Here is a 26,595-nt window from a genome sequence, read left to right on the forward strand (position 1 = left end):
AACTAACTATCATCCTCATTATTGATTAATCTGACAATTGTTTTCTTGATTCGTTCAGAGTATCTGTTTTCACCCAATTAAGAACAATAACACAGCAATTGTTCAGATATATACACCTATCCATACAAGGCTTTTTTTATGGATGCCACTGTGTGCAGTGATTGGCTAGGACTTGTCACATTGACGCGTCAAGATCGGTAGCGGTTAGTATTAGGGCAAAAAGGTCATGGTTAGAGTTAATACTAGCCAAACTTGGATATTCTCTGAGATTAACAGTCCACAGAAGGATCAAGACGTGGTGGATGAATGGGTCAAAAGCACAGGACTTCTTCACAGACAATTGGAGTTTGAGTCCTGTGTGAGTCAGTGTTGGGTTATTTTTGACTTGTTTGACTTATTATTTACAGTTTTTAGGATGCATTAAGCTGCTGAATGCACACTGTGTACATAAACTCTAACAGGATAACTTAATTGACCTGTTTGTGTTAACTTTATATTTCTACATTGTTAGGACACCCAGGAATATATACACCCGGGTGCAAAAAGCATTGTTGGCTATGACACCTGGGTGCTAATAGCATCTGCCTTCATCATTTAGTCTATGAAAAGTCATCACAGTTTCCCAGAGCACAAGGTAAAGCCTTCAAGTAGTTTGTTTTGTTCAAAATCCAAACATAGGCAATTAAAATTTCTGATAAAACTTAGAGAAAAGCAGTGATTTTAGAAGCTTTAAGCAGAAAGTGTTTGGTGTTTCTGCTTGGAATAAACACTCAAGCGATTCATCAATTATTAAAATAATCTCTTAATTGTTTTAGTTTTCTGCCACTCAACTAATCATCTTAGCTTTAAATTGATGTTTGAAGAGTTGTGTTCCACAAGAATTGTGTTAAGCCCGCTCTGACTCATGCATTTTGGACAGCAGACGTTCACAGAAAAAGAAAATGATAAGATCACGCAACGGGTGTAGCGATACATTGATCTTGATTGATGTATAATGCACCTAATTTAGGTGAGTATTGTTGTCAGGGTCTTTATTTTCAGCTCTCCTCCTTACAGAGGGGAAGGGGTTATACAGTTTGATCTCCTGTGGTGTTCTGTGGTGCTCTATGGCCGGTTAAAAAGCTCCGTAGAGCTATGAGAAACTGTAGAGCAGGGTGATAATTCTCTGTGGGTTTCTCACTAAAAACTCCTTTCACGCTACACATAGTGATTAATATAATATACTCCACAGATAAGTGCAGCTTTAAATTATCTACCTAGGGTAGTTGAAAATCTAAAAATGCTGCCTCTTGGATATAAATACTTTAAGATCTTCTTTTGCTGGAAAACAGCTCCTCTCTTGTGACCCCTCCATCCACCCCCGACTGATGATATCCTTCCTGTTTTGTAGATGACATGATTTAAATGGCTCAGCAGTCATGATTTGTTGTCCTGCTCCACCAGCCAACTGAGAGATAGTACAGTCCTTGTGATGAGCGTAAGGATTCCTTTCCGCTTGCCTCAGACTGCATAATGCAGTCAGTTCAGTCATCAGAGGGAGAGAGCGTGTTTTGGTCTGTCCTCCCAGTTCACAGTTAGTTTGACAATGTGCACAATAATTCCTCTGTGCAGCAGCCATTAACCTGGGTGGAGTATTACATGTTTGTTAGTTTTGCTAAGGTTTGACACAGCAGAAACTGACATCAGCTCGGTCTTTCTGTGTTGTTGCGTATCGGGACTTCATCTCATTAGGAAAGTAAATACGCTGAATAATAAATTGGATTTGCTGATGGTGCTTTATTAAAAAGATTCAAATTGATTCTCAGTTTCAGTGGATCACTATTCGAGATTTTCTTTAATGTCGGGTTTAGGCTGAATAATCTAATGGTAATTCAACTTCTGCGCAGCTGGCTGCACACATAGACGATTAAGTGCAATGTCAGGGTTTAATCACAGGCTTTGCTGAGGAAAAGTAACACTACTTTTTCAGTATGTAATTGAGATGTGATGATGGCTACTGGCAGTGCGTAGAGATGGCTGTGCAGATAAAAAAAACATCAGTCATCACACATGGTTCTCAAAATACTTTTGTAAATTCAGGAAATTATTAGCAGCTATAACAGGAGTGTAAAATAAAGCTCTGTTGAGTTAACATCCTGTTGTCCGCTGTGTGCCCACGCTTGTTCCCTGGCTCCACGTACCACCAGACCTCCTGTCTGGAAAACAACCTTTAAGAGTATCCCTGGAAAATTGGAGCAGACCTGCTGCTATTTTAATCAAAACACCGTTTAAGTCCACTGCTTGCTGCTTTTTTTCCCCCTGTAAGGCAAATGTCAGCTGATGTCATATATGTTTTCCCACTGCATTTTTCTGTTGGCGTGATGGAGATGTGACTCCTTCAGAGGCCTTAAAGGCGGTGAAGTTGGAATATTCTACTTCTAGCTGAGTTTTACTTTTAGTCCAAATGTAGAAAACTATTGGCACACTACAATGGAGAAGCCTTCAATGCTTTTAACAATTTAAAGGGACAGTTCACCACAAAATCCTTCCTCTTACCTCTAGTGATATTTATAAAGATTGTTTAGGTGTGAGTTGCTGAGTTGGAGATATCAGTTGGAGAGATGTTTGCCCTCTATTGAATATACACATGTATATGAAACTCAACAGCACATTTCTCTTTTCAGAAATCATGACCCAGTTAGTCAACATAATCCACAGTCCTTATTTTGAGCAGTTTGATGTAGGAAGTAATTTTTTTAAGCTTAAACAAACTACGCCCACCAACTGTGTCAGCGTGCAGAAGGAAGCGTGCATCTACCCATGGACGAGAAGCTTGTGTTCGTGACAGTGCAAGATGTAAACTTTAGCCCGTTTTACATTTCCTGCTCAAGGTGGGAATGTTGCACTGTTATGCTTCTTCGCTGCTCTGTATGTAAGGTATGAGTGTGGAATGTGGGGACGGAGTTGTCTCGCCTCTGAGCTGCGGTAGTAACAGCACCAAAATGATGTCAGCCAGCAGGATGAGGTCCTTGGCTGCACGGGTGTGACGTTTTGATGACATGTTATGTGTACGACCCACTGCAGGAGATTTAAAAAGTAGCTAGTAGCAGCTTGTGGCTAACTCAAAGAACAAGAACAGCAACTGATCATGTCCTCAAATTCGGAAAACAATGGGGTCCAGGAGCTCCTTACCCTCCAAGCAGAGGACGAGATCAGCTGCTATATAGCTGATAGTAAATGATTGTTATTGCAATGTTATGCCATTATTGTTGTTTAGAAAGCACTGCTTACTCGTGTGTTATATATCACACTAGAGGCCAATGCTGCTGTGTTACATGCCACGCCAGTCACGCGTCTTTTGATTCTGCAGTGCTGGGATGCAGTCTGTAATCACACAAGGGAGTGGCATGATGCTATGCTCGTTTGGTTCTGTGTAAAAATGCAAAGGCAACATAGAGAAGGGACTTTGTAGAGCCCCAGTTGGGGGTGTCCTCCTGAGCTGAGCTGTAATGTGAGCTAGCTAAGTGGTTCTATATGAGCTAACACTAGATGCATGCTTCCTTCTGTGCGGTGATGGGGTTAGTGGATGTAGAAAGTAAATGGTACCGACATAAAAACGCTCACAACAAGATCTGTGGATCTGTGGATCTTGAGTCTTGGAAAGAGACATTGCTTTTAAGTTTTTTCAAATATATATTTTTTTGGGCTTGGAGCATCACAAGTCGAGTGTCATCTAGTTCCATTATATTGGAGAGAAGGCAGACATCTCTACAGCCGAAATCGCCAACATTCGACAACTAACACCCAAACAATCTAGACTGATAAATAGCACCACTCGTGAGAGGACAAAGATGTATTTTTTCTTTTGGGGTGAACTGTCCCTTTAACATGTTTTGGTCTGACAACTATTAAGACTAGCAGTTCAATAGTAGGTTGTCTTTTCTAATGATTATTAGGTAACACTCTCCATATTTATAATTTAATGTAGTATAATGTAGTTGTAAAGAAGGATATTTAAATACTATTTATTAATGTTTTCTCATTTAAGAAGTTATGATTGTTAACAAACACATGAATAAACTCCCCAAAATGTGTGTTTATCTGCGTACAAGTACATCATAGTGTGTTATAAACAGTTTATTAAGCTTATATTGCTTTTAAAGCAAAACAGTGATTTGGTTAAATAACCAAATTATAGTAAAGATTCTCATTGTTACTGTTTTTATTTCCAGTTGCAGAACATGGGCGTGAACCCAGCCAACATTGGGTTCAGCTATCTGACCATGGAGTCAGACAAGTTCATCTGCATCAGAGAGAAGGTGGGTGAGCAGAATCAGGTGGTGATCGTGGATATGTCTGACCCCACCAACCCGATCAGGAGACCGATCTCTGCCGACAGTGCCATCATGAACCCCGCCAGCAAGGTCATCGCCCTGAAAGGTACGAGTATGTGTGGGGAGACATTCAGGCGGCCACTCCACTGGCTGTTAGATGAGAAATGCTGTGGAAAAACAGTTTGCTGGTATTATTAGTGGCTTTATACCAAGCGCCGAGGTTATTTTTGTTGTTGAAATTCCCAGGATGAAGTCTGCATGGCGTTCGCACTGTTTATTTGTCTCTAGTTCTAACAGATTTAGCTGTGTACTAGTATTGCTGTGGGAATGCCACGGTCATGCAATGACTAATGCTCCATCAATGCTGTAAATATGTAGAGTGCACTCAGTTCTATTGCCTGAATACACTAAATTGGTTGTGCAAATTGATTTCCTGCCACTGAATCTTGCCCTTAGGGCACAAACACAAACGCTGATCAGGATGATTTGCCTATAATGCTTCTCTCTCTCCCCCTCCTCTCCCCTCCCTCCTTCCCTCTGAGGATTATATGCCCCTGTGTGCCCTTTCCCTCTCGTCTATCTTTGTCTTCTCGTTCTTACCTGATTGACACTTTTGCTTTTTCTCCCTCGCTTTCTGCCCTTTCTCAGATGGTGAGTTGCTTTCTGTCTGTCTACCCGCTCTGCACTCTGTTGTGATGATACAGTAGCCATGTCTCTCTCATAAAAGCTTCCCACATCCCCCTCTCAAGTATGCAGAGCTATTTTGACCACTAATCAATCAAACAAACACACACAAGTGTTTAGAAATGACTCCTACTGATGGTATATTGCCTCAGTATCAGCTGTGCGCTGACCTAACCTGTCGGCAGATATCCTACTTTTATGAGATGCACACATGTGTTAGCATGACGTGCTGTATGCTGGTAGTGTATATGTGGTATGCATCATCAGATTTGACTCACTGAAAAGAGTCAAGGCACCGCGTGTGAGCGTTTGCCGGCAGCCATATCAAATCTTTCCTTGCTGCATATCAGGGATGCCATTAATGTATCGTCATGTGTGTGCTGACGACGGTTTGTACAACAGTCACCTGAATCATGCATTACCTCACCTGTTTGTTTCTATGTAACTTTATGGGTCAAACGAGTAAAACAGAGTGGTGCTTTCTTAGTCTATAAAACACCCATAACCACACAAACAGGAACAAGAATACTCTGTCCTCCTGTGGTATCTAGCTATGCAGATAGTTTTTTATTGACTCAGGTTTTGAGAGATTTGTGTCTGTCTATTTGTTCTCTCATTACACTGAAGGTGGATGGCATATTGTTTGTGGGGCTAACAGCATTGAATAGCAGTGACTTTTAATAAAATTCAACACCTACACCACTTTACAAAAACTACGCCCGTGTCACTCATAATAATTAATAGAACAAATCTCAGTTTTCTTATGTTGAAATAAAAATGGTCCTGTTTAGTTTCAGTGTAGTGCCAAAATAGTTACACTCAAACATGGAGGTCTGCAGATTATTCAGAATAGCAGTGACTTTGCCTCATCATTTTTTTTTAAATACTTTGTTTGTGCTGTAAGCTCCTCAAAGAAAATTCCTTTCAATGGTATTGTACTGACGTGTCAGCAGAAATTTCCGAGATGAATGTCACAAAACCTGCACAGATAAAGACAAACCTCTAAATATGGCTAGATACGACAAGATATAGATAAGTAAATATGTTATTAAATAGTTAGGGTGACCTGGACGTTGCTCTGCTCTTTGTATTTCCTTACTGTGTGCAGTTGTAAGCTGTCATCTAAAATCAAAATGTATCGGTGGCTAATGGTAATGTAGTTTGGGAAAAGGGGCAGGTACAGTAGCAGACACAACAAAATAGCCTCTTATCTAAACCATCCACAAAATAATTTACATATCAGTTGAAATGTTTATTAATAGTTTCGTGTTTCCAGTCGTTGTTATAAGTTGTTTTTGATAAATGAAGACAAAATAGGTTGAATGCAGCTTTCCTTTGTTAGAAAGAAAATAGCCTAGTATGAATTCTTAAAGGTCTAGTGTGTAAGAGTTAGGAGGATATATGGTAGAAATGGAAAATAGTATAATAAGCATGTTTTCTTTAGTGTATAATCACCTTAAAATAAGGATCACTATGGGTTTTTTTTACCCTAGAATGAGCCAGTTTATATCCATATACAGAGCGGGTCCTCTTCCATGGAGCTTGCGATGTTGTTTCTGTTTCTAACATTTGCTCTAGAGAGTGCAAGTAGTGTTGCAGCAATAAACCGTCTGTTTCAAGATACACTGTGATATAAAAGTTGACGATTATCATACCATGCACATCTGTTTATCTACGATATTGAAATTAAATGCAGCTTTTCAGTTTCAGTTATAGTAATTAAATGTTTGTTCAACTAACAATAACCCTTCCATTTTCGTTCCTGTAAGGATCGTTCTGACTGATAATATTATAAATTCTGTAATACGGTGATATTTTCTGAGACTGTTATTGTTCCAGAAAAATCTCATACCGTTGCAACCCTGAGGGCTAATTGCTTTTTACATCAGCCACCATAGTTGTGCTACACATTTAGCACAGATGAAGTTTCACTTGATTGGAATCAGCAACCTCAGCCGTACCTTGTTAGACATTTAAGCACATACAAGAAAATTATTTTAGCATAAAATATCATATAGAATTTAAGTAATTGATACAGAAAGGTTTATTGTGTAGCCAGTTGTAAATAACATAGAATTAATATGTTATCCTTGAAGTGAATGTGTGAAATGATCATGATTTTGATTAGAAGTTACATCACCCAGCTCCACTTTCAGTCTGCTGAGTCTCACCCTCTGGGCTCATCTTCTCACCTCCTCTCCCTGTTTCCTTACCTCCCTTCAGCTGCCAAGACGCTGCAGATCTTCAACATTGAGATGAAGAGTAAGGTGAAGGCTCACACTATGACAGAAGAGGTCATGTTCTGGAAATGGATATCGGTAAACACCGTCGCTTTGGTGACGGATACAGCTGTCTATCACTGGAGCATGGAGGGGGATTCCCAACCCACCAAAGTATTCGATCGGCACGCCAGTCTGGCGGGATGTCAGATCATTAACTATAGAACTGATGAACAACAGAAGTGGCTGCTGCTGATAGGGATTTCTGCACAGGTATGTAAGCACATACGGACATGTTTACTCATGCTTCATGGTGTACAACTGCACATGACAGAACAATATCTTTGACAAGAATTAGCATGATTTATTACTCTCTGATTCCTTATCCACAGCTGCATAGGACAAAAAGTCTAGCACTAAGTCTGCATTTAGAAACAGAGCTTTAAAATTAACTTTCCAGAGAGGATGAATGCATAACATGCCAGCTGTGCATTTTGATGTGGATGACCATCTAAGTTTGTCTGTGAAAACTCACTGTGGGTTGTTTGACAATGGTAACAAAAAATGTGTAAAACTAAACAACTTCAGTGACACACACAGTAGTAGAAGTGATGATGGAGAGCAGGAAGGGACAGAACAGATGTTTTGCATGTAATTAAAACAATATTTATGGCATGACAGAATCGAGAATGATTTTATTGGCCGCAGACTGAAGGAGGAGGAAGAAGAAGAGACTCAGCTGCTCTCCTATTGTTTTGGAGTTTCACTGTGGGTGCAGTTTTCTTGCAGAGAGTTAGATGAGTAGACTGATACCACTCTCGTGTGTATGGTAAATATGAAGCTGGATCCAGAAGGTGGGAGCTTAGCTTAGCATAAAGAACAGAAATGGAAAGAAACAGCTTGCTTAGCTCTGTTCAAGAGTATGAAAATAGACCCACCAGCACCTCTTAAGTTCAGTAATTAACAGTTTGTGTAATTTGTTTTCTCTGCACAAAAACATCAGTGCAAAAATGACAAGTGGGGGTTTTACAGAAGGTTACGTGAGGGACTTTCTTTAATTGTCACCATGAGTTTGTTGGCAACCAACAGAGATTCCAGATAATAGGACAGAGATAACTATCTCTGTCAGAGATAACTATCTCTGTCCTATTATCTTCTTACATAACAAATCACATACATATACACATATTGTATGTTACATATTATTGTGAAGTTAAAGGAGCTGTATGCGACATGCAGAGTATGTATATGATCCAGAGTCAGGGAGGGGTGGCATTGTCTGCACACGCATCTCAACACTGATGTGGCTGAGCTAGTGGCTAGCGGTTAATGGTGCTGAATCAATTCGGCGGGAACTGCCGAATAAGAGCAGTACCAAGCCGCGGCAGTTAGCTAGCCAGTGTGATACACATGCAGGAAGTCACATGCAAGCACAGCCAGACCGTCTACCACAACAAAGAACAGAGACATTTTGGTTACAACACACATAGAGGTAATGTGACTTTAAACTCTGCCCAGGACGCCATTACTCCACTATATCTTTACATAGCAGATGGTGTTTTTCTGCTGTATTAGTGCTCTGAATGGTGCATACAGCTCCATTAAGATCCTTTAAGACATTTCCAGTGGGAGTATTTCTAAACTTAAACCTTTAACATCCATCTTTGATCCCTAACCATTTGATTCATATATTACTGTTAATGACTTAAATACATCAACAGTTTGTTTTGCTCTTGTTTTGTCTCTTTCTCTTCAAGCAAAACCGCGTAGTTGGGGCGATGCAGCTGTATTCTGTTGACAGGAAAGTGTCCCAGCCCATCGAGGGCCATGCTGCTGCCTTCGGGGAGTTCAAAGTGGAGGGAAATGCCAAACCGTCCACCCTCTTCTGCTTTGCTGTGCGCTCACAGGCAGGGGGAAAGGTGAGGGGCCCTTCGACTGTACACAAGGATTTCATTTGTGATGCTATCACAGTGTATTTAGTCTTCAAACAAAGAGCTCTGATTTGCAAAGAAAGGTAGCAAGCTAAGATCATAGGGGAAAGAACCTTTATGCTTGATGCTTGTTCGTCACCAGAATAGCTCCTTTGTGTTCATGTTACTGCTTTACTGTGGTTGTGTGCCTACTGTGGTCATTTCTTTATGTGGGCTTTCTTCCTCCAGTTACACATCATTGAAGTTGGTCAGCCAGCTGCAGGAAACCAGCCTTTTGCTAAGAAAGCAGTGGATGTGTTCTTCCCTCCAGAGGCCCAGACAGACTTTCCTGTAGCTATGCAGGTACAAAAAAGAGTCCCCTGCTAATCATTAGTTTTGGCTTTAAAGTAAAGGTGACGGGATGCTTAAAATCTCTCTCTTTGATCACTCTCCTCAGATTGGTAGTAAGCACGGTGTAATATATTTGATCACAAAGTATGGTTACATTCACCTGTATGACCTGGAGTCTGGAGTGTGCATCTACATGAACCGAATCAGTGCAGAGACCATCTTTGTAACCGCCCCGCATGAAGCCACCTCAGGAATTATTGGGGTCAACAAGAAAGGACAGGTGAGAAACACATGCTAAACGGTCAATGAGTAATCAGTTATTTTATTTATTTATTTTATTTACAGGCTTTATATATCATAAATAATAACTAATAGAATAATTTGATGTTAAAGACGAATGTTTAAGTGATATTCTGCTAGCGTTTTTTTTTTCATTTCATTTTTCATGAGAACTGATGTTTATTTTGTTCTCTCCAGGTGTTGTCAGTGTGTGTCGAGGAGGAAAACATTGTCAACTACGCCACCAATGTCCTGCAGAACCCTGATCTTGCCCTGAGGATGGCCGTGCGGTCAAACCTTGCCGGGGCTGAGGAGATTTTTGCCAGGAAGTTCAACACTCTATTTGCCCAGGGAAGTTATTCAGAGGCTGCAAAGGTTGCTGCATCAGCACCCAAGGTACGCTTGTGTTTACTGCTACATTTTCATGTTTGCGCATCCTAATATGTACCAGAAGTATCGGCAAAAAGTCAGAAACAGCTGTCGGGGAAAAGTGCTTGCACACATTGTTACAGATTGATTAACATTTGTAGAGTACATTTCTGGACATGATTTGAAATGATATTGGTTACACCCATTGTTATTCAGCATTGTAAAAAATATAACAGAAAAAAAAATCCAAAGAATGTAGTAAATATTCTTCTCCATCCTTCCTCCCCTCAGGGCATCCTGCGGACAGCAGAGACCATCCGAAAGTTTCAGAGTGTCCCGGCCCAGCCAGGTCAGGCCTCTCCACTGTTGCAGTACTTTGGTATTCTGCTGGACCAGGGCCAGCTCAACAAGTTTGAGTCTCTGGAGCTGTGCAGGCCCGTCCTGCAGCAGGGCCGCAAGCAACTACTGGAGAAATGGCTGAAGGAGGACAAGGTAGGACTGGAGAATTAGACAACATCACCTACAAATGCTGTCTGTTTACCATGTAGTATCTACACGATCATTAATGGTGTACTATGAACACCATAAACCCAACCGGTAAACTCGACTCCTCATGGCCCGACACCACTTTTACGTCTACTGTAAGCTAAAGTACCATCGTAGGAGCGTTACATTTGTTGTAATGGAAAAGCTGATACTTGCTCAACTCCAGCCTAACTCTGCATCGCTCCTCATCTTCTTCTTTAGTGCTCACCAGCAAAAGTTCAAGCAAAGTCTTGTTTTGGAACAAGCTTTGCCTTAGAGATTTGATCAGGCCTGGAAAATCATGTCTGACCCTACATAACCTTGCACAGTTTATGTCCAAGCCTGACCCGTGGCCGAACCACTTGAGTCTGATTAAAAACACAAATTTATACTTAAAAAAATGTATATTTTTAACATTTATCACAAAATAAGGGCTGACATGTTTCCTCATGGCCTTCCTTTTTCCCTTCTTTCTGTTATTCCAGTAGCCTGTCGTCGAGTTTACATTGTGTGCACAACAGGATTGGTTGAGCAGGCTGCGCTCCTTGATACATCTCTGTCTTTGAGTGTTGCTGGCAGTCCAGTGCATCACGCAGATGATGATTACCGCTCTCTGTTGCATGTTACACACATCTTGCCCATCTCCCACTGCTGTAGAGGCAGAAGGAAACAATCCCTACCGAATCGTCTTGCAGCCCCATTTTCTCTCGTTTTAGTCCCTCTCTCGCGTGGCTCTTTGTCTCACCTGCAGTCCTCCACTATACCGCTCCCTTTTTCCGTCACTCTCCTCTCCCTATATTGCCCCCACTCCTGGCATTTATGCAAGAGAACTGCCAGTTTTATTAATAACAAGACAAACCTGATAAGAGAACCCGACCCAATTTAAGCCTGGGAAAATACTGAGAAATTACAGCCTGGTTTGGCCCGAACAAGGCCAGGTCGGGTCAGGCCTAGCTGGGCAATGCTAGAGAATCAAAGCTCTACTTGGGTCGCAGGGTCTCTGTAGATAAATACACCAACTTCTGCATGAGTCTATCCATTGTTTATGAGGAAAATCCTGCATAGTATACCTTTAACTGTTAGTAACTGTGATTGTCTATGTGTTACAGCTGGAGTGCTCAGAGGAGCTGGGGGACCTGGTGAAGGCCTCTGACCCCACCCTCGCTCTCAGTGTGTACCTCAGAGCTAACGTCCCCAACAAGGTCATCCAGTGCTTCGCTGAGACTGGCCAGTTCCAGAAGATAGTGCTGTATGCTAAAAAGGTAATCAGCGAGTATGGATGACTTCATTGCTCCATTTCCTTATTTACCTATGCATTATCAGAATGTCACTGAGTACAGATCATAATACTAGATGTGTCTTTATGAATTCATCATTACTGAACTGAGAATTGCATTTTTATCTGGTTTATCAATGGTACTTTTGTAGGTCGGCTACACCCCAGACTGGGTGTTTTTGCTGAGAAATGTGATGCGCGTCAATCCAGACCAGGGACTGCAGTTTGCCCAGATGCTGGTTCAGGATGAGGAGCCACTGGCCAACATCAACCAGGTAACGCACACATCAACATGACTGCCTCACTCACTGGAGACGTACAATTATACTCCCTCCCTTTAAAGTACATCTGCACGTTTACCCTCACACACGCACGCAAACATACAAAGTGCCCAGTGTGGGAGCCTCCGTCTCTGTTATTCCAGATGTGGCAGCAATGCCAGGAATTCTGAGTCAGTGACCCCCTCCTCCTTTTCAAGCCACATCATCGCTTTGCTCAGTCCAAATCTCAACCAGAGAAGCTGATGACTTCTCTAAGTTAACATGCTTGCCCTTTTTTTTAACTTGAGGCCTCCACAGATGTTGTTTAATATGAAAAGCTGGCACATCTGGCTACCGTGCCTGTGACTCTTAATAGTGTGTGACTCTAATGTTACTTTGTGTGCCAACTCAAAACAATGGTTCACAGATGGCAGGAATTTAAATATCTAACATTCTACCTTTCTTTGCTCTTTCTTTTCATTTCTCCTTTTCCCTCTGGCCCTTTGGCAGATTGTAGATGTGTTCATGGAAGGCAACCTGATCCAGCAGTGCACCTCTTTCCTGTTAGATGCTCTAAAGAACAACCGCCCCGCCGAAGGGCATTTACAGACTCGTCTGCTTGAGATGAACCTCATACATGCCCCTCAGGTAAACACTGAGTATGACTGCCCTGATTACAAAAGCAGTTTCACCTTTGGTAATATTATGCATAATTTCTGTGTTTTCATGTGTGTTTGAACTTTTCTAGGTAGCAGATGCAATCCTGGGGAATCAGATGTTCACACACTATGACCGTGCCCATGTTGCTCAGCTGTGCGAGAAGGCAGGTCTGCTGCAGCGGGCTCTTGAACACTACACCGACCTGTATGACATCAAACGAGCCGTGGTGCACACACATCTGCTCAACCCCGAGGTATGCCTGTGGATGTTCAGTCACGCCTGTGAAAACTGCTCTCTCGGGAGCAGCCGCATTTTACTCTTCTTTTAGATGATGTGTAAAATTCTGTTCAAATCCCCCTTCCTTTCTCCTTCCTCCCTTCTTACCCTGATGTCTCACTTCCTCCCTGTCGTCCTTTTTTTCCTTTCAGTGGCTGGTGAACTTCTTTGGCTCTTTATCAGTAGAGGACTCGTTGGAGTGTTTAAGGGCCATGTTGTCAGCTAATATCAGGCAGAACCTGCAGCTGTGTGTCCAGGTAGCGTCCAAGTATCATGAGCAGCTGGGGACTCAGGCGTTAGTGGAGCTCTTTGAATCCTTCAAGAGTTATGAGGGTAGGTGTCACACACATGAGTGTGAGTCATGTAGTTGCACAAAGTGTGGCCTGCAGGCCCCTCAGAAACATTTTGCGCGACCTCCAACCATGATATGAAATGCATATATATTATATTTTATTCATATGTTATGTCACATTTTAGTACTTTCACTCTTAATAGCATAAGAGGGGGGGCTTGTTTTGGTGGTACATTTGCATGTGGGGAGGTGAGAACTGTCATTAAAATGGCTCTTTGCAAAAGAAAATGCCATAGACAACAGCAAGCCGAACAAACACATACAGTATTGACAGTGTGATTCAGCTTTTAATGATAAAAATGACAAACATATTTTGAAAATCGGTGCCATACTGTTGAATTCTGATGCTGGAGGAGCTCACTGGACCTGTTAAACCCACAGCTGATATGGCTCTAGCAGAATGTTAATACAATAATATCACAGAAGCTCATATGAAGTGGAACAGATTGGTACATTGGTGAGGTAAGCGTCACTGGTACATGCTGCTGCTAGGGTAAAAAGATGTAGCAAATCAACTGCGACTGGCTGTGTCACAAAATGGATGAACATCAGGAGACGGAGTCTGGGCTTTACCAACGTGCGTTTACAACACAGAGAGGACAAAGCAGGCATGCCTTATTCTTATTGCACATCTCAAATCTTCATCAAAACATGCCATTTTCAGTGTGTAGGTTGTTAGCTTGGAGGTCGGAGGTTGGTGTTGTTGTTTTCCATAGCGAAGAGGATGTTGAAAGCAACAACACGCAGATAGCGGAAGTGGGGGATAATGCTGGTCTAAATATTTGGCCAGTGGTAGGCTCATAGCCCAAGTCTACATCTGGTGAGTCAGACTAGGTTAGGAATGACAACTTGTAGAAAGCTGCTGGCTGCATTGCAACTAGTGGCACCTTACAAGTGTTGCTGGAATTGCATTTTGTTATCAATGCTAGTGTTGTCAGCTAATTCGCAATTTCAATGGACAACTCACAGCTGCACTTTTCCTGTGCAGCCCTCAATCATATGCTGGCTCCCTAAACTGGCACTCAATCAAGACTTTGAGCACCCCTGGATTACTGCAGGAGATCATGTTAAATTTAGGCTTTAAGTCATCATAGATTGAGCTGACCTTTGTGCTGTTTTTCCCCTGCCATCTCTTTTCAAGGCTTGTTTTACTTCCTCGGGTCGATTGTGAATTTCAGCCAGGAGCCTGATGTTCACTTCAAGTACATCCAGGCTGCGTGCAAAACAGGCCAGATCAAAGAAGTGGAGAGAATCTGCAGAGAGAGCAACTGCTATGACCCGGAGAGGGTTAAAAACTTTCTAAAGGTAAAATGATTCTCTGTAAATTATTGATTTTTATCATTCAGCAGCGATTTTGTGAAATACTTTATTAACCATAATTCATACAGTTCAGTGATGGATGAACCTTGTTTTGTCTCTTCGTAGGAGGCCAAGCTAACAGACCAGCTTCCTCTTATCATTGTGTGTGATCGCTTTGACTTCGTCCATGACCTGGTCCTCTACCTCTACCGCAACAATCTACAGAAATACATTGAAATCTACGTACAGAAAGTAAGATCATATATCCGGTTACCATTTACTCCGTTTGAGCTGCATGTTGACATCTTTATTTACAATTTATTGCACTTGTTTTCAGGTGAATCCCAGTCGTTTACCGGTGGTGATAGGTGGACTGTTGGATGTCGACTGCTCCGAGGATGTCATTAAGAACCTGATCATGGTGGTCAGAGGGCAGTTTTCCACTGATGAGCTGGTGGAGGAGGTGGAGAAGAGGAACAGGTGAGACCAGTTGATAAATGGCTTCTGCTGTTTCTTGTCTTCCTGCTTAGGTGCTCCTGTTTGTCTCACTGGATGCAACATCTGATTAATACTTGTTGCTTGGTTACTGTTGTATAGGTATCATTTGTCCATGTACGTACCGAATAGGTGTTTAATCAAACCTTTTTAGATGTAGTGGTTATTAGGGCTGAACTGAGTGTCATTTTTTTTTTACATTCAAAGCTTCTACTGAAGTTTTCGAATGAAGCTTTGAATGTCTGTCATCGTATTTTATGGTGTCATCACCCTTAAAAAATGAACAAACAAGTGACTAATTGGATTAAATTAAGTAGTCTTTTTTGTTTTTTAGTTTATGGTGCTGTTAGATTTTTGCTAGACTGGCTAGGATAGCCTGCTGCAAGTGGATCTGCAACTTCTGCATTAAAATCCAGCTGGTTTTTAGCATGAAGGCTAACCAGCCATTTGGGACAGCAGATAATAGCACTGCTCTTTGCATCATTTCTACTAACACCATCAAGTGTGAGGAAACCATGGCTGCTCACTGCAGGCTGATCCACTGCAGCAGGCCCAGTCTTTAGACCTGTGGTGGTAAGTCTTGGTCCCACTAGCACCTCCTATGTGTAACGCCCTAAGTCTACTCTTTGCTGCGGGCTCTCATTGGGGAGCCCTGGCAGGTAAGTTTTGCCTTGTCTGCAGCTGTGCAGAAATACAAAGTTTAAACAGAATCAAATGTTGATTTAGAAATCAATATCAACGTTATGAACAAAGCTTCAAAGTTTTGAACTATTCACCACAGCCCGATTGGTTATGAAGGATATACTTACACTGCGTTTGTGGTCTGTTTGAAATATGTCATACCTGACATTTTTGACAGAATACACCAGCTAAAAGAAAGACCGCAGGTCTCAGGCACTCACACAAGTAAAAAATAAAATTATTTTTTTCTTAATAACGCCTAGGAGGATCGACACAAAAAATAAGTTAGACCACCTTGCCTGCCACCTTGAATTTAAATATTCATGATAGTGTCTGATGTCCGTAAATCACCAATTCCTCCGACACACAAAGTGGAAGACAAACAGAGGTGACTGAAATATGCAGATAAGTAAATATGAAGAAATATGCAGCCCTTTATGTTTGTCTTTTGCTCTGTGAACGCTCTGCAGTTCCTGCACTACTGAAGCTGAAATAAATATTTTCATCTTAGCACACCATGTGACTCAAATGTTGATTCTCTTGGGGCTCTTGGAGGCCTGTTTTATGCACATGCTTCAATAATGCTCAACCAATGAGCTCTTCCTCATCCAGTGAGGCTACTTTGACTGCAAACTCATTGTGGCAACACTGTATCTGAAGGTGAATGTGAGGGAATGTGAAAATGGTACTTTCACTTCTGAATGTGCAACACTGCCATCTAGTTTTGTGTCTGTGCATTTACAACAGTAACAGTAACTACAGTAAGAGATGTAATTCAGGCTTTCACTAGGAGCAATAGTTAGAGAGCGTTCTTTAACAAATTATGATGCATACGAGTTTAAAGATTCTTCTAAATGCTGCATATTATGTGATTTAGTGAAGCTGTTATGTTTCTCCATTTTCTTCTCAGGTTAAAACTTCTGTTGCCATGGCTGGAGTCCCGTATCCACGAAGGATGCGAGGAGCCGGCGACCCACAATGCCCTGGCCAAAATCTACATTGACAGCAACAACACACCTGAACGCTTCCTGAAGGAGAACCCGTTCTATGACAGCGCTGTGGTCGGAAAATACTGCGAGAAGAGAGACCCCCACCTGGCCTGTGTGGCGTATGAGAGAGGACAGTGTGACCTGGATCTCATCAAAGTGTGTAGATCACATTGTGTAGCATTCAGATGATCAGTTACATAAGATAAATCTTTAATCACTTTGTGTATATTCTTCTCAGGTGTGCAATGAGAACTCGTTATTTAAGAGTGAGGCTCGATATCTGGTGCGGCGGAAAGATCCAGAGCTTTGGGCGAATGTGTTAGAAGAGAACAACCCCTTCAGAAGACAACTCATCGACCAGGTTAGGTGTCATCCATTTCTGCTCCTGAAGTGATGCAGGCTGTGAAGGAGTGGGTATTTTTCAGTGTTTATTTCTGTCTCCTCTCAGGTGGTGCAGACAGCACTGTCAGAGACCCAGGACCCGGAAGAGGTGTCAGTCACAGTCAAGGCCTTCATGACTGCAGACCTGCCCAATGAGCTCATAGAGCTGCTGGAGAAGATCGTACTGGATAACTCTGTCTTCAGTGAGCACAGGTACAGCAGACTCACAGCTTGTCAGACATTGTAATAATTCAGTCACCATACTTGTCATATTTTTAATAAACTCTCTGTTTCCCAGAAATCTCCAGAACCTGCTGATTTTGACAGCCATCAAGGCGGACCGCACTCGTGTGATGGAGTACATCAACAGGCTAGACAACTACGATGCTCCAGACATCGCTAATATAGCCATCAGCAATGAGCTCTTTGAAGAAGCGTTTGCCATTTTCAAAAAGTTTGATGTCAACACCTCAGCCATACAGGTGACATGAAAGAATTACTTCTCCAACACTGATACTGTTACTTTAAGAACAAGTTCAAAGTACTTCAGTGAATTGAGAATTGAGTACTTTTTAATTTGACATTCAGTAGCACAACATGGATTTAAAAAGTTAGAATAATGTGTTTATCAGTTAAGTTTATGGTTTAAATGTTTTCCAGTCTCATTTTTCTTATTGTAAGGACCTTCCCCACTTACAGAAGTTTAGCAGAGGATTTTTTATAATTCAAAAGTTCAGGCCATAAAATGTATTGATCTTCAAAACAGCCAAATTAATGTATGAGCACTTTGAATTTATATTGAAAATGGTGCTGCAGATTGTATGTCTGTCTCTTAAGCCAAGTTCAGACCAAAGATTCTCAATGAGTGAAACCATTTTAAAACGTTGCAGAGAAAAGTTACAGCGGTGTGCACTGGCTGTCTGAGCTCGACTCAAGCTGGCTGATAGTGCTACCTGCAAGTCAGCTGGTCAAATTGCTGGTGGCTGGTTTTAGAATATAACGCACGTCACCTGTTTCAACAGCCAATCGACTTGTAGTGAGGTCAAGTCAAAATGACTGCAGATGACATGTTCACTTGCTGCGGCAGGTGCTCCGTCTCCACTGAGCCCTCTGTTTCTGTCCTCACGGTGTGCCGGTGTCGGATGGTGGGTCACTGTTGCTGCTCGCTGTATGTGCTTATGCCCCCTCACACACACACATTCTCATTGACTGATTAATTGCCGCTGGTTATTTATATTATTACGGCGTATTGATTATGAATACAGTACATCTGACGCTTGTTTTGCTTGTTTTTCAACATTTCATCACTACTACAAATGCAACTGTAGCCAGTATCTCACAATCACTATCCCCATTCATATTTTAAGAAGCTACAAATGGAAATCAGAGCAGAAGTACAGAGAGTTGTTGCATAGAGATGATACACCATCTTATCTAGTTGCATTGGTGCAAACCGACAGATTTTTAGGTGCATTACAGTTAGTTGCCTGTTTCAGCTCGCCTCAGTGTGAATCTTTGGTCTGAACTGGGCTTTGAAGGAATAATTTTATGGGATACTCCACACCCACAGAATGAGAATTTGTATATCAACCACTCACCCTGTGTTGTTGCGTTGAATCCATGAAGAATCCATGTTTTTGCTCGCATGCCTCCATGGTGAAAAAGGGAATCCAAAAATGGATAAAATTCTTGATGAACTGAAGTTAAAGAGGGCTGTTTACAAACTTCACACAAGACATGCAGTAAAATTCAAGTCTTATTTATCCATTTGTATGGTCAGTACTTCACAAATACATACATTTTTGCTAAAACAATACCATTTATAAGTATGATACGAATAGTATGCCTGGGCAAGGGCATGCGTTTGAACTCTGCCCCTGCCTTTCATTGAGCAGAGTTCAAATTCACGCGCTTGCCCAGGAACACCACTCCTCTGTGTATGAGGAAGTGTTTAAATAGAAAGGTTTTAGCAAAAATGCATACGACTGGTTAAATGAGTGTTTGATTATACTGCAAGAGTTGTGTCAGAGTTTTTTTCATGAAAAATTTTCTTTGTTTTTGGATTCTTTGTTCACTGATAACTTGCAAAAAACATTTAAGATTTCATTGTAATACAGAATGACTAATTGATACACAAATGACCATTTTTGTTGTTGTTGAAGTATTCCTTTGATTACTGTTGGTATTATGATTATTTCTGCTCATCTCTGGAAATAAATTGTAAAGTGCAACAGTTAAAATATACTGTTATTCCTAATGTTTTATGTCATTGTATGTCTGATCATATAAAGCAGCTCTTTCCTTTCCTCATGTCTCTAGGTATTGATAGAGCACATAGGGAACTTAGATCGTGCCTATGAGTTTGCTGAGCGCTGTAATGAGCCTGCGGTGTGGAGCCAGTTAGCCAGAGCTCAGCTACAAAGGGACCTGGTCAAGGAGGCCATTGACTCGTATATCAAAGCCGTCGACCCTTCAGCATACATGGAGGTAGTCAACGCAGCCAGCAAGAACAGTAAGCCTTTGCTTTGCAGCACAACTCTGCTGCACACCAGCAGCTCGTATTGATCGTCTTTCTGCTGTGATTGATCCGAGTTGATCTTCGAGTTGTTTGTGTTTTGCAGATAACTGGGAAGACTTGGTAAAATTCCTCCAGATGGCTCGAAAGAAAGCCAGAGAGTCATATGTGGAGACAGAGCTGATCTTTGCTTTAGCTAAAACGAACCGTCTGGCTGAGCTGGAAGAGTTCGTTAGTGGGCCCAACAATGCTCACATACAGCAGGTAAGACAAATGAATGTGCATGATAGTCTTGTCCTTACAACTGCTACTCACTGCATATTACCTGCTAATCTCTCTGTCTTCTTCTCCAGGTGGGCGATAGATGTTATGATGAGGGTATGTATGAAGCAGCCAAGCTCCTGTACAACAATGTGTCCAACTTTGCTCGTCTCGCATCAACGCTTGTCCACCTGGGAGAGTACCAGGCAGCTGTGGACAGCGCCAGGAAAGCCAACAGCACACGGACATGGAAGGAGGTAACTGGCACACAATCAAGTTTATAGCCTCTGTCTGACTGCAGGGGTGGAAGCAGATTGAAGTTCTTGGCGGTAGTGCTACCCCACCTTCATCGCTTCATGTCGTTCTCCACCTGCTCCCCGCTTCATGCATCCCTGAACACACATTCTCAGTTTTTTCACGACTGTGTGGTGTATAAAGAAAATAAAAACACTTGTAAGACATTTAGTGTCATACTTGTGTTCGGCCATGTTGTTGAGCTAGCTTACTGTCTTTGTCAAGTAGCTGTCTGTTAGTCACTCACTCCACAGCAGGAAACAGCACTTCAAAATAAAAGCTCTGTGCCAGCAATTGAAAGTGTTTTTTACAAACTTGACACGTTTCAGAGTAGAATGGACCCGCGACCCACTTTTGGACCGCGTCCCACCAGTTGGGAACCACTGCTTTAGACTGTAGTTGTAAATTCTCATTTATTAGAATATGGACAGAAGATTTCAGGAATATCCTTTCTTCCTTCCGATCATCAGGTGTGTTTTGCGTGTGTGGATGGCGAAGAGTTCCGTCTGGCACAAATCTGCGGCCTTCACATTGTGATCCACGCTGACGAGTTGGAGGACCTGATCAGCTACTATCAGGACCGCGGGTACTTTGAGGAACTCATCGCTCTGTTGGAGGCTGCGCTGGGTCTGGAGCGGGCACACATGGGCATGTTCACTGAGCTCGCCATCCTCTACTCAAAGTTCAAACCTCAGAAGATGAGGGAGCACCTGGAGCTCTTCTGGTCCAGAGTCAACATCCCCAAGGTAGAGCAGTGTGTGTCTGTGTGTGTGATCCAAAACAATTCTGTCTCTTGTAATAAATCAAAGAATTCATCACATGAGGCGGCTGCTTGTGTGCCGTGAACTCTTTTGATTTATTACTCCACAAGATTTCTGCTTCTCATTAGTGTCCTGGAAGGAATGTAACAATGAGCACAGAAGATTCCCTGAGTTGTTTTTGTTCTGTCTTTCGTAGCTGGTTTTCTACTGACATATTGCGAATTAGATTTTTTTTAGAAAAATATGAAATTAGAAAAAAGTTAAATAAGAAAAAAGGCTGTTGGCTGTTTCTGTAGTTATAAGAATTGCTAAAATCCTTGAATGTTTGCGGACAAGTATTTCAAATAATTGTTGCCTTGAAATTATTAGATTAAAAGAAAATGTACCTAATGTACCCACCTGCATTGTTTAATATTCCTCAGCTTGTTGGACTTTATCCTGTTGATTGATGTAGGAGTGTTAGAGAATGAATCATACCCTAAAGATTTTTTTCACTGACAATGTCTTGAGTTTAAAACTGGTTTTGTAGCTTACTATGTCTTTTCACCAGCTGTTCATTTCTTCTGTCATTGTGTGTTTATTAGTTAAATCTAAAGAGGTGCTATTCTGCCTCTCAAAACCCCTTGATTTTAAGAAAAGGGGTTATTTGATTTGATTTATTTATTTCAAACATGTAAAAACACAACACAACAAAACAGATGAATGACAAATAAAATGAAGTAAACTTATTATACAAATTATCATCAACAACATAACATGATATTAATATTTACATGTTTGATAAAGGAATAGGGAGAAGGGCCTATATAAATATAAAAGTTGTGTTTATGATGTCTTACCCCAAAATACCAAATTTGAGTTGATTAATTTAACCAAACAAAAATTTGACAGTCATGAAAGAGTGCTTCAGTTTGAAACCTGAATGACTTTGACATTGTTCTGTGTTCACCAGGTGCTGCGAGCAGCAGAGCAGTCTCATCTATGGGCAGAGCTGGTTTTCCTTTACGATAAATATGAGGAGTACGACAACGCTGCTATCACGATGATGTCTCATCCAACAGATGCGTGGAAAGAAGGGCCGTTCAAGGACATTATTGCGAAGGTACACAGAAGTGTTTGTGACTGAGCTGTTCATACATATTCACTTTTTGTGGTCTTCACATGTTTCATCATTTCTCCTCAGGTTGCCAATGTGGAGCTGTACTATAAATCTCTTTCCTTCTACCTGGATTACAAACCCCTCTTACTGAATGACCTGCTGACCATTCTGTCTCCGCGGCTGGACCACAGCCGGGCTGTCAACTTTTTCAGCAAGGTAACCAGACAGCCTCTGTGAATTAAATCTCATGTATTATTCTTTATGTTCAGTACACAGTGCCAAACTTGGTTGACGTGACTGTGGTTGTTTTTGCTCGATCAGGTGAATCAGCTGAAGTTGGTCAAGCCTTACCTGAGGTCTGTCCAGAATCACAACAACAAGTCCGTCAACGAAGCCCTCAACAACCTGCTGACAGAGGAGGAAGACTACCAGGTCTGTCAGACACTCTGATGTTAGAAGAAGAAGAGATACTTTATTAATCTGGAGGGGAAATTCAATTATTTTTCACTCTGTTGTCAAATGGAGAGATATCAGATATCAGGGGGACTGCACTGGACAGGTGCCCCGAGCAGTTGGGGGTTCAATACCTTGCTCAAGGGCACCTTGACAGTGCCCAGAAGGCAAACTGCCACCACTCCAGCTACCAGTCCACACTCCATACTTGGTCCATAAGGGAACTTGAATAGGCCACCCTCCGGTTCCCAAGCTAAGTCCCTATGAACTGAGCTAACGCCACTCCCTTTGATCTCCCATGTTGATCATATAATACTATAAACACTTCATGAAAAGGGTCATTACTTTGCCCATCTCCCTGCATGTTGTAGAGGGCATTTGAGGGTCGCATTTGAAATAATACATTTAAATAGTAAATATACCCAGCTTCTGTGGTCACTGGGTGGCACCAGTGTCCTGCATCGGGTCAGGTGGTGCGAAAAGTGTTGATTTGTGGGTTGTATTTTGTCTTTATTTTATTTCTTAGCTCAGTTCTGGGTGAAAAAACATGTTGGTTGGATCGCGGTTGTTGGATGATAAATAAATTAAAATAGAATGATAATAATAATAATTTGATTTAACGTTCCATTGTTAAATCCTCTGTCTGCTAGCTTTGTGTGTTGGCTCTCTCTTCTGTGTCAGCTGGAAACTGAGAGCTGCTTCAGTCAGGTGCATTACAAATGTGCACATCAACTGTGGAGATGTGCTGCACAGTATTATAATAACAAGCAAAAAAATATCCATTTATTATTATTGGTTCTGGTGTGGGAACAGGTTTTAAAATCAGACTTGTGCAGGACTCTAGGATGCACTGCTGAGGTCCAGTTACCAGAGACTAACTGGTTCAGGTATCCCTTTTCAGTTTCTTCTGTGTGTTATCCACAGGGCCTGAGAGCGTCCATCGATGCCTACGACAACTTTGATACCATTGGCCTGGCGCAGAGGTTAGAGAAACACGAACTGATTGAGTTCAGACGTATCGCTGCTTACCTGTACAAGGGCAACAACCGCTGGAGACAGAGTGTAGAGCTCTGCAAGAAGGACAAACTCTACAAGGTGAGAAAGAAAAACCTTTAATGAGCATATCTGAGAAAAGCTCTCACATGTACCTCCATGGTCCTATAGGTGGCACTGTTTGTTTGTGTATATCTGAAGATACTGTAGATACATAATCCAGCTAACATTAAGTAAAGACAGGAGAAGCAAATCTTGTCCGAATTTATCTCTCCAGAAGTGGAAACGATTGTTTGGATGACTTCTAAAAGTTTCATGAAGGCTTTACTTTAACAATAATTACATTTACTGTGTTTCTGTCTTTCCCAGGATGCCATGCTGTACGCTGCAGAGTCTAAGGACGCAGAACTGGCAGAGACTTTGCTCCAGTGGTTCCTGGAGGAGGGCAGGAAGGAGTGCTTCGCGGCCTGCCTGTTTGCCTCCTATGACCTGCTGCACCCTGACGTGGTGCTGGAGCTGGCCTGGAGACATAACATCATGGACTTCGCCATGCCGTACTTCATCCAGGTCATGAGGGAGTACCTGACAAAGGTGAGTACTCCAACAAAGAACAATACAAGGAGTTAATATTCTTGATTCTTTAAGTTTTTGCTTTCATGTTACAGTAAGTTTAACTGTTGTATATTTTTTAGAGGAAACAAGTTTGCTATGTTTTCTAAAATTTGTTTATTTTTCTAAGATTGTATAATTTCCTGTAGAACCCTGTCCTGACAGGAGAGTCTCTTAAATCTCCTGCCCTGGAGGTGGTGAAAACAGGTCATACAGGGAATATTAGTTTACACGATATGGCTTTCTTAAGTAATAATAGTTAAGTATTTGCCAGTGAACTCCCTCTGGTCATCATGATTTCCTAAAATGTTGACCTGCAGACATGTGAGGTCACTTGAGGTCATCTCTTTGGGTTCTTTTCCAGGTTGATGAGTTTGCAACGAAGGTGACGGTCTCTGGCCCTCTTTTTTATTCCTCTTATGTGTTCTGTCTGTTAATTTGTTGTAACTTATCTCTTAGGTTTCTGATGTAGGAACCTAGCATGGACTGTAGACTGAGTACGGCCTAACTAGCTCTGGTCTTGGAGAGCTGTAGAGGCGTGTGCAGGCTTTTGTTCCACCTTAACGCCTGTTTTTAAAATATCTTGAGTTCACCTACTGTGTTGATGGCTGGAGCCAAAGCCTGTGCACCATGTTGTTCTTCAGGATCAGCTTTTCCTGGCCTAACAGATACCTCTCACCCTCTAACTCCTCTCTCTTGGGGCTGCATCTAGTGTTAAGTGGCATTTTAAAAAAATTTAAATTTCAGTTGTGCTAATGTGAAATCAAGAGACTGATTTTATGGTACTGTAAACAGTGATCTATCCACCTGGCTAATGTTCTCTGAAGACCAGGAATGATTGTGGGTGAGGAGAGCAAGCCACTCTAGACTTGTTAGATGCATCCCCATGTTTCTAACTCCAGGTTAACAAGTTTTAGTGTCAAATATTTAACTGTTAGATCAGTGCAGGGCTATAGATGCTAACTGAAGGTTATGCAGTCCTCTTTCTTCTACCTCTTAAGAAAGTCTCTTTCAGCTATTCTGACACTTTATTTTAAGAGACCAAATGCTTTGTTACGTAACTGTCTGTGATGGAATTTAGCAGCTAGTTAGTACAGCCTTTCAGGAAGTTTAAGAACAGCCTCTTTTTATTTTAAAGAGACAGCAGTTAAAGGGTAAGTTTGGTATTTTTTAACCTGGACCTTATTTTCCCATGTTTTTGTGTCTAAATGACTAATTGGAACAAAGATTTTTGAAATGGGTCCAGTATTGAGCAAGTTGGCTGCAGCCACAGCATCGAAACAGGCCAGGTTTTCCACACAAATTCAACACTGCATGACAAACTGATATACAAATGGTCATTCTGTGGGTGAAGCATTCCTTTGGGACGTGAAATGATAACGCTTTGTTCAGCATTTAGCAAAAGCATCAGCACTAAAGACACATATGTGTTTGCGACATCAATTCATGTCCACTAAAAGTTCTTGTTTTTGCCACTGACACACTCAAATTGTGTTTATAAATGTCTGACAACTTATGGAAAGAAACCCTACAGAAAGAGACCATTTTGTTAAAGAGTGAGATCCTTTCCGTTGAACCAGAAACAGCCCCGAAATCGCTTTTGCCAAACCCACCAGACTCGATTTAAATAAACGTTAATTTTATCATTGTACAACAAACTTCATTAAAAAATCGACATGGTCAAAATGAAACAGAGAAAAACTGGCTTGGTTTGTCTCTCCACTGTTCCAACAATCACCAGCTTGAATAAATTTTGAATTTACTCAGATTGATGTGAAAATATGCTGGCTCTGTACACGCTAAAATTACTGTTTATTTAAATGGAGTCTGGTGGGTTTGGCGATGGTGATTTCAGGTTTATTTCTGGTCCAAAAAGAACAATCTTACTCTTAAACCAAAAGTTAAACGTGAAAGGTCAGTGACAAAACAAACACAAATGCCCCAGGGGATTATATTGCAGCCTGTCTCGCTCAATACTGGTACAATTTCATGTTGAAAAATACCAAACTTACCCTTTAAGGCGTACCAACATTTTTTTTTAACAATCAACAGGCAGCAGTGGCAAATGGTGTCTTGTTTTATATACTGAAATAACTTCCATTTCTATTACATGAATACTTATATACATAAAAGTGCTTTACAGATTCTGTTTTACCTTTTTTCCTGAATTTCTTGAATTATGACTCAACAGAAAGTCTTACATTTTTTTATTCCACATTAATTTAGTAGCATCATTGTTTAAATGAATCCCCACTTACATCAGAAACCTTTGTATTCAGCTTTCTCCACAG

General features: G+C 41.4%; 1 protein-coding gene across 3 annotated transcripts in view; it reads left to right on the top strand.

Annotated features, from left to right (window-relative positions):
* cltcl1 (clathrin, heavy chain-like 1) overlaps positions 1 to 26,595 on the top strand; it is a 36,424-nt gene that overhangs the window by 5,337 nt on the left and 4,492 nt on the right. The window contains exons 2-30 of one of the 3 annotated variants that reach the window (XM_049578211.1): positions 4,212 to 4,419; positions 7,221 to 7,489; positions 8,974 to 9,135; positions 9,376 to 9,489; positions 9,584 to 9,757; positions 9,955 to 10,152; positions 10,417 to 10,617; positions 11,760 to 11,912; positions 12,079 to 12,201; positions 12,697 to 12,834; positions 12,935 to 13,099; positions 13,275 to 13,455; positions 14,616 to 14,779; positions 14,900 to 15,025; positions 15,111 to 15,253; positions 16,860 to 17,094; positions 17,177 to 17,299; positions 17,387 to 17,532; positions 17,618 to 17,801; positions 19,639 to 19,831; positions 19,941 to 20,098; positions 20,188 to 20,352; positions 20,860 to 21,135; positions 22,103 to 22,252; positions 22,334 to 22,465; positions 22,571 to 22,681; positions 23,627 to 23,797; positions 24,065 to 24,286; positions 24,669 to 24,695. In XM_049578211.1, the coding sequence (XP_049434168.1) occupies positions 4,212 to 4,419; positions 7,221 to 7,489; positions 8,974 to 9,135; positions 9,376 to 9,489; positions 9,584 to 9,757; positions 9,955 to 10,152; positions 10,417 to 10,617; positions 11,760 to 11,912; positions 12,079 to 12,201; positions 12,697 to 12,834; positions 12,935 to 13,099; positions 13,275 to 13,455; positions 14,616 to 14,779; positions 14,900 to 15,025; positions 15,111 to 15,253; positions 16,860 to 17,094; positions 17,177 to 17,299; positions 17,387 to 17,532; positions 17,618 to 17,801; positions 19,639 to 19,831; positions 19,941 to 20,098; positions 20,188 to 20,352; positions 20,860 to 21,135; positions 22,103 to 22,252; positions 22,334 to 22,465; positions 22,571 to 22,681; positions 23,627 to 23,797; positions 24,065 to 24,286; positions 24,669 to 24,695 (4,812 nt within the window). The remainder of the gene's footprint in view (positions 1 to 4,211; positions 4,420 to 7,220; positions 7,490 to 8,973; positions 9,136 to 9,375; positions 9,490 to 9,583; positions 9,758 to 9,954; positions 10,153 to 10,416; positions 10,618 to 11,759; positions 11,913 to 12,078; positions 12,202 to 12,696; positions 12,835 to 12,934; positions 13,100 to 13,274; positions 13,456 to 14,615; positions 14,780 to 14,899; positions 15,026 to 15,110; positions 15,254 to 16,859; positions 17,095 to 17,176; positions 17,300 to 17,386; positions 17,533 to 17,617; positions 17,802 to 19,638; positions 19,832 to 19,940; positions 20,099 to 20,187; positions 20,353 to 20,859; positions 21,136 to 22,102; positions 22,253 to 22,333; positions 22,466 to 22,570; positions 22,682 to 23,626; positions 23,798 to 24,064; positions 24,287 to 24,668; positions 24,696 to 26,595) is intronic. The other 2 variants (XM_049578212.1, XM_049578213.1) reach the window with 2 other exon arrangements.

Source organism: Epinephelus fuscoguttatus, linkage group LG6 (genome assembly GCF_011397635.1).
Source record: "Epinephelus fuscoguttatus linkage group LG6, E.fuscoguttatus.final_Chr_v1".
NCBI lineage: Eukaryota > Metazoa > Chordata > Actinopteri > Perciformes > Serranidae > Epinephelus > Epinephelus fuscoguttatus.